Source organism: Lepisosteus platostomus, chromosome 2 (genome assembly GCF_059453375.1).
Source record: "Lepisosteus platostomus isolate fLepPlt1 chromosome 2, fLepPlt1.hap1, whole genome shotgun sequence".
Lineage (NCBI taxonomy): Eukaryota > Metazoa > Chordata > Actinopteri > Semionotiformes > Lepisosteidae > Lepisosteus > Lepisosteus platostomus.
The window spans coordinates 24749429-24757204 of NC_142612.1; the positions used below are offsets into that span (position 1 = coordinate 24749429).

General features: G+C 34.6%; 1 protein-coding gene across 2 annotated transcripts; it reads right to left on the reverse strand.

Annotated features, from left to right (window-relative positions):
* Window positions 1-2876: 2876 nt before the first annotated feature.
* On the reverse strand, window positions 2877-7441 carry slitrk1 (SLIT and NTRK like family member 1). 2 transcript variants are annotated; one of them, XM_088603387.1, is made up of 2 exons: window positions 6920-7441; window positions 2877-6710 (listed from the first exon to the last, which is right to left on the reverse strand). In XM_088603387.1, the coding sequence occupies exon 2, from the start codon at window positions 6614-6616 to the stop codon at window positions 4535-4537; it is 2082 nt and encodes a 693-aa protein (XP_088459513.1). In that variant the 5' UTR covers window positions 6617-6710; window positions 6920-7441; the 3' UTR covers window positions 2877-4534. The 2 variants fall into 2 exon arrangements, with proteins under 2 accessions (XP_088459513.1, XP_088459524.1); XM_088603398.1 differs by having other exon boundaries at window positions 2877-6091; window positions 6920-7035.
* Window positions 7442-7776: the final 335 nt, after the last annotated feature.

Consider the following 7776-nt stretch of genomic DNA (forward strand, 5'->3'; position numbering starts at 1 on the left):
AATTACATTAAAAGACAGTCATTCAATTCATAATGTAAAATTCTGGTACACATATAAAACTGTAAATCAGTTTACCGAATCATGATGACATGATTTCAATATCTTGCCTTAAACAAATGTTATTTTAGTACAACAAAAATGTTACATCAACTCAACAAAAAATTTCTACAAAACAGCAATCAGTGGTTTAGCAATTTGTCATCACAAGACTTTTGTATAGTTTTCACATTATGCACCTTAAAAGGTTGTAGTCACGATGCTTTGAATTAAAATGTAATATATTTATGCACACAACTAACACTACACATCTTAAGCAAAAACAGAAAGAATAAATAATAGATTTAAGAAGAAATGGAAAAGCTATCATTGCATAAGCATTTCAAGTCCTTTGTCGTGACAAATCTATATTAATTAGGTACATTAAATTTTATTAAGAATGTATACAGTTATTAGTGTGTACTCTGTATATATGAAACAACACTGGTGCATGTGATGTCAAAATACACCTACAGTATGTTAGTAATGTCCTTCTGTCAGGTGTCCAACTTCAAGCAAAGGCTCAACTATGAAGACCAAGGAGCTTTTGTAACAACTCACGGATACAGTTGTTTAAAAGCAGGAGAAATCATCAAGAACAAAACGGTACCCAGATACTACCTGTATCAAGCTGTCCTTCCAAACTGTGTTGCAGAGCAAGGAGTGAACTGGTTAGCGATCCCACCATGATGCCAATGGCACCTTTGAAAGCCTTACAGAATTCAATGGTTAAGATGGGAAAAAATTGTCATGGTTCAACAATATCCTGATACCTTCACAGGTCTGTATACTTAGCAAACACCATTTTTCATTTTTTTCTCTTTACCTCTTGTTGATATTTACAGTAGCTTATGTTAACCTTAGAAATCTTCAGCTTGAGCATTAAGGATTTGAATAATATATTAAGTTTAAAAAACAAGTTTAGTATGCATCATTGTGTTTTTCACAGAATGTGACACCATAGGATGGGTCTGAAGGCACTGCATCAAGAAAATATAACTTTGTAATAGCTCCAATTATTACCTTTATGGATGTGTTCTTCTAAAATATATCCCTAGGAATTACTTTTCTGCATCTACCACTTTCTATTAAATGATAATTTTAAACTTTGCCACTCACAGCAACAGAAACAGATATCCTTTGCTGGTCTGACCACAGAAAAAAAGATGTTACTACGGTATTGGGAGCCTAAACATTCCCTCTTCTGACATCACTGGATCCTGCTTTATCTTGAGAGATACAGTATATTGCATACATGTTATATGAAACTTTATTGCTCTGAGGGGCACAGAGGGCTTCGTGTACTGCTATCAAATTCTTATTGCACTGTGATTCTGTCATAGCTGTCTGATCCTTCTTTAGGTGTTCTTTGGTTGAAAATGTAGAGGAGGGGACCACCAATGACAGTGAAGAGGGAAATGGATGGGACATAATTACAATTTATACTATGACTGCTACACTAAGGACACAAATATTATTAGTACACTCCCCACTTTAAACTTTGCATTTTAGCATTTTATCCACAGTGTATTCAGAGGATGTTGCTGCTATATATCAGACATAAAAACATATAAAGTGGCACACTGCTACAAAACAAAATGGAAGGATATATTTACAGTAGTTAAGAAGAAAATGTTTTTTTTTTAAGATATGATCTGCACAAATAGCCCAGTTAATCTGTGGAATCTCTCAATGTGCAAAAAACAAATGAATAAAACAGGAATAGTAATCTATTTTTATCTAAAGAATGAAAGCTAACACTATATAGTTAAGTAAGGGCACATTCTTCAAAGAGAATGAGCAATCCAAAATTATCATCTGAATAAAAGGAAGCAGTAACACTGCAAACAAAAAAATATTTTTGGGAATCTTTGCATAGTTTGATTTAATTGTATATTATTCATTATCATGTATTATTTATAGAGCATGACAGTATGTAGGATCAAGTAACCACAAATGGGACTTTCAGGATGTCTTTTTGTAGTTAAAAGCTTTTGTTTTAAAGAATGAGCATGAGCATGTAAGTTGAGAAAAACGTAACTTTCAGCAACTTAAAAGTAAACTGATATGCTGCTCACCTCATAGAGTTTATGATTTACAATGTATTAATATAATATGATTATTCCATAATCATAAAGCCCCTCCCTCTTTGCCTTTCTTTTTCAAAGGAAAATAAATACAATATTAAGCAAATCAAAACATAAATAATTTTCATCAGCTGTTAGATTTGCCTTCAAGGCAGAGGTCAGATTTTACAACTTCATTGAGTTGTTTCCTACAGAAGAGAAAACGGGATTAAATTTAACATTGTGGTAAATGCCAAATAAATATGCCCCATTGACTTTATCACTGGGCCACCATAAAGCTTTGAACTATAAAGTGTTGGCATGCATAATGCCAATATCTTTAAAATGTGCTATGGAAGACTACATTATGCTTGTTTGGCATTCTTTCTTAGTCAATCACAAAGAAACAACTATATTATTAATGGATTTCATGAGGATTTACAGTATATCAGATATGTACTGAATATTCAGAGTAATAAATGAAATTGTAGGGGAAATATTGGTTTTATACAATTATTGGATGTGATATTATTGAATACCATAGGAAATACTTTAGTTTCATCAGATTACCATAGGTTTGAAATGTCTGTATAAAACATGAACAGTTCTTGTTTTGTTTTACTTTATTTTAAATATTATTTCTTAAATAAAATCAATAATCATAATAGTAGAATTAAGAATAAAATATAACCAGCATGTAAGACATCAAATAATTAAAAAGAGCATCATGTTGAACACAGAAACAAATTGTAAAAAAATGAAAAGAGTACAAAATGTGGAAATGCCTTTTTAATTATATAAAAAAAATTTATGAAAACAAAATAACTTTTATTCTCTTGAAAGTATTTTTCCCATTTTGTCAGCTGAAGGCCACTATAGACAAAGGCTCTACACTATGAACTATGCACAGATGTGATATTCTGTAAAACAAATTATATATTGTTCTCACAGTATTTTCTACTACTGCATTTCAAATAGCTATTTCTATCACTCTTGTTTTGTAAAAGCACTTAAATTAAAATCTATACCCTGCCTAATCTATTCCAAACGTACAACCTAAACTTTATACCTGTTTAATTTTTTTACAGCTGTATTACCAATTACATCCATATATGATGTTACTTAAAATGCAGATTAAAATTTTCTGATACCTGTATTTTCGTGCTCGTTTTAAATGCCAAGAACAGTGGAGGTGCAACAGCGACCTCTTGAGTTTTCTTTAGTGAAAATAAATTGCGGACTAATTACTAACTAGTGATGATTCAGCCCCCAGAACATATTGCAGTATGTAGTATGTTTCTCAGATTTTCCCTACTCATTCTCAATAAGATATCACATTTTGTTCATTTGGGTAAATGAAATCTTATATTTACGATTACAATAAATTATTATTCTTTATTTAAAATAAATATTTTGTCCACTATAACTTAACCTTTATGACTTTAAACTGTTGACATCTAGAACGGAAAAACATGCTTTAACGAAAGAATGAATAAAAGGCTTTTGTTTGAGTATCTATATATGCTAAAGAAGATGTTAATTGGCTATACAAATACCGAAACATTGTATTTAGTTGAAAACATTTTAATTTTGAAAAAATATGCCATTATAAAATCCTTTAATATTTTGGTAAGCCTTACTTTCTTACCCAAAGTATGTTTTGTTCTTTTACTTATTAACACAACAGCACGGACGATTTTACAACATTACTTTTGCAGCATAAGCGCTAGAGTGACGTTAATTGGTCATGCTTAACTGCATCAGAATCTCTGAAAGTTTACAACTGGCACACTATAAGGATTACAAATTTTACATTCAGAAGGAGATGCCTGAACAGATATGGAAAATCCGCACGAAGCATAAATTATCCTGAAATTCATGAACAATCAAATAATTAAAAATAACATGCATATATTTTGTTCTGTTTTTTTTTGTAACATTTTAAAACAACGAATACAAATTTTACTGAGTCTTCACAAAAAAATAGAGAAATGGCACTTTGAATATATTTATATATAATTTATATATTTATATAACATTAACGAAGGGGTAGAATGCTTCAAATTTAATTATGATATGGATCCCAGTGAATTGTCGAGATCATGCGAATCATGCAGCTATGATATCTATGTACATTACATTCATGCGCTCGTGCAGCTTTTCTGACTCAGTCTGCTTTCTCACGTATTCCATCTGACTGCAACAAATATCTGTATTGGAGCGGGTCTTTACATATTTTACAGTTGCTTCAATATCAGATACTTACACACTGGCATTACAGTCCAATGATGCAAACAACCAAGAAAAAAGCCATCCGACAAAGCGAATATATGAAGCGTTTAACATTTGCTTTCACTTGTCATTGCAACAAAACACAATCTTTGTGTTTATATTTGAACTAGTACCCCTTCTGTCCCCGCATCAGCGAATGTCTAATCTGAAAGCGAGTGGGTGCCACAATCATAAACTCTGTGGGATCCATCGTGGTAAATCCCTCTGGGCCAATAAGACGAATCGCAAATTGTCTGTAAAGAATTTATTTCCGATGCTGAAGAGTTTGCTTCTCTTCGCTTTGATCTCTTACGATTTCGCAGAATAAAGACAAGCATTCCAACCACGGTGAATGCAGATGTGACAAAAACAAGAAGCAGTCCGGGAACCAACACGGAGATAGACACTCTGCTTGTTTCTAGATAGGAATTGGACCGTGAGCCTGTATCCGCAGTAAAAGTACTGTTTTTAGACAAAGGAGTGGGGAGTATCTTGTCATATAGTTGGGGACACAAAAGATCATTTCTAAGGTGTCTGAAATCAGTTTCCCAGAACTCCTCCGGGGATTCACACTGCAAGCTGCTCACTATAACGCCAGACCCAAACCGTTCAATCCATTGTTTGAAAGGTACAATGTTACACGAACAATCCCATGGGTTTCCATGCAAATCAATTTGAGTAATAGACATCAACTGATCTAAAACACCGGTGACGGGAAGAAATGTAAAATAATTGTTATGCAGACTGATTTTTGATAAAGAAACGCCGAGAAAAACATCCACAGGCAAGGATTTCAATAAATTGTTGTTAAGGAGTAATACTCGTATGTTAGGCATTGGATTGAATGTACCAGCCAATATGAGTTGGATGTTGTTATATTCCAAACTGAGAAATTCCAAGTTTTGCAATCCTATAAACATTTCTGGAATTAGGGAATCCAAGTAGTTCTTATCCATGTAGAGCCATCTTAGCTCGGTTAGATTTTGAAAAGTACTGTTTTCAATTAGCTTAATATTGTTGCCGCCCAAGTGCAGAACAGTTAGGTTTCTGTAATCATGAAAATGATTTTTTTTGATTGTGTGGATACTGTTGTTTCTAAGATTCAATTCCTGCGCATTTAAAGGTTTCGGCTTCAGATTTGCTAGACTTTGTATTTTTTTACCTTCGCAATTAACTGATAGCCCTTGCTGAGAAGCAAGCAGTTTACAGCTGCAAGACAGTGGACATGATGCGTTGTAAACCCGATCAGTTTTCACATTAACAGTTGATATTCTAGCTGTGGGTCTGGTTTTCAGCTGCCAGTTTTCGCGTGATTTTGAACGCCCCTTATGCCCAGATCCTGAAGTTGGAGCCTCCATTTCCCCATTTATTTTATATGGTGTTGGAATCGGTCCAGGATCACAGGTCTCCTCTTGGGTAGGAGGTGCAACCAAACTGGAGTCAATCCCGTTTTTGGAAGGGCACAGATCCAGTTCTGAGGTATCATTTAAATCGCGTCCTTGTAATCGAGTTGGGGCCTCGCAAATAACCCTCCCAATAAGAGCATTTTGTGGAATGTTCTCCAACCATTCTTTTAATGAAACCAGATCGCAATTACAGTCCCATGGGTTATCCTCCAGTAAAATTTCAGCAATCCCCGGTATTTGTTCAAGGATTCCTTCATAAGGCAACGTTTTAATTCTGTTCCCACGAAGGTCGAGGTGGGTTATTGGTACATGCTGAAAAACATTAATCGGAAGTGCGCTGATGAGGTTGTCATTCAAAATCAGAACTTCAAGTTTATTTAAGTCTCTGAATACGGCTGGGTCAATATCCCTCAGCAGATTAAAATCAGCCTGTAAATATTCCAGGTCATCCAAGCCTAAAAATGTACTCTTCCTGAATGATCTGATCTTGTTATTATTTATGTGTAGCCGTTTAACAAGCTGCAGTCCCAAAAACGCTCCAGGAACAATGTCGTGCAAACCGTTGTTTTCCAAATGCAAGCTTACAGCATTATAAAAGTTAGCAAACTCATTAGGGAAAAGCCTAGTCAGGGAATTTCCATGCAATAATAAGTGATAAAATTGAGAACTTGGGGCTGTCAAATGATGCAAATTGGAAAAGCTCCTTTTTTCGCAGTCAATGTGCAAATCGCCTTCTATCTCATTGCAGGAGCAGATCTGCTCTTTACAAATGTCCCTTGTAACATTTCCAATAGCAACACAAAGAGCCGCCTTCAGCAACACAATCCAAAGCAGCATTTTCAATAAGAACAATTCATCCCCGATTTCAAGACATGAATGAAATTAAGGAATGGAAGAACTGGTCCGGTATTTCTTTTCTTACTTCACCTCTCTAAAAAAGAAGACGACATTCAATAATTATATCCTTATACATCTATGTCCAGACATGTACTGTAGTGAACTGTTAGTTCGAAATGACAGAAAATGCGTTACACTGAACAAATCCCTCTGAGTGTAACAGCATAATCTATTCGTGAAGAACAGCAAACAATAAAACCCAACATCTCCAAGCAGATTTTGTTTAGCTAGATAATGACTGACCTTGCAAAATTTACAATTCGTGGTTTTCTTGCTGTGCGGTGTTTTCACTAGGTGCTGTTCTTTTTCTCTTGGTGCTGAAATCACGCCCCAGACCCAAGATTTACTGCTGATCACAATGTATTAGAAAAAATCCGCAATCCTTGCGTCTCTCCTTTTCTTCTTCTGTTTCCCTTGCTTTCTTTTTGTGTTTTTGAATTACAAAGAGGGTTACTAAGAGGCTCTGTCCGTTCCAGCCTGGTGCTCACTGGAAGATCTGACACCCTCTGCTGAGCTGCAATGGCAAAAATCCATCTGCTGGGGGAATGTTGGAGAAAAAAAATCAATCCACGTACAGGGCAAGCGTTAAGATTGTTCGCATTAAAAGATGTCGATGCGTTTAGACGTTTATTCTGAAAGGATTACGTTGGTCTGTAAAGTTTTTTGTTGTTGTTGTTTTGTAACCTCTATCGTCAACGTCGAGATTTAAGTTACTGTATGTGTACGCTACTTCAAACTATAGATACAATTTACATGTCAAGCGGTATACCCGGCTCAGAGCGAGGTAAAGATGAATTATTATTATTATTATTATTATTATTATTATTATTATTATTATTATTTTGTCGTGCATGATAGGAAATACTAGTTTTATTTTAAACTGACAATGACTAAGAACAGAGAACTGCAGTGAATGCAGTGAAATAATTAGCCTTATAAAATTACCAATTTGCAGAAGAATACTGATGGTAAAGAAAAAAATGCGTACTGCAAACACATACTGTACAGACTGTAAGGATAAAATGCATGCCAGTACATACGTGCTGTGAGGGTGAAAAAAAAAAACATCGGGGCTATGATTCTGAAAATGCGTAGAATTA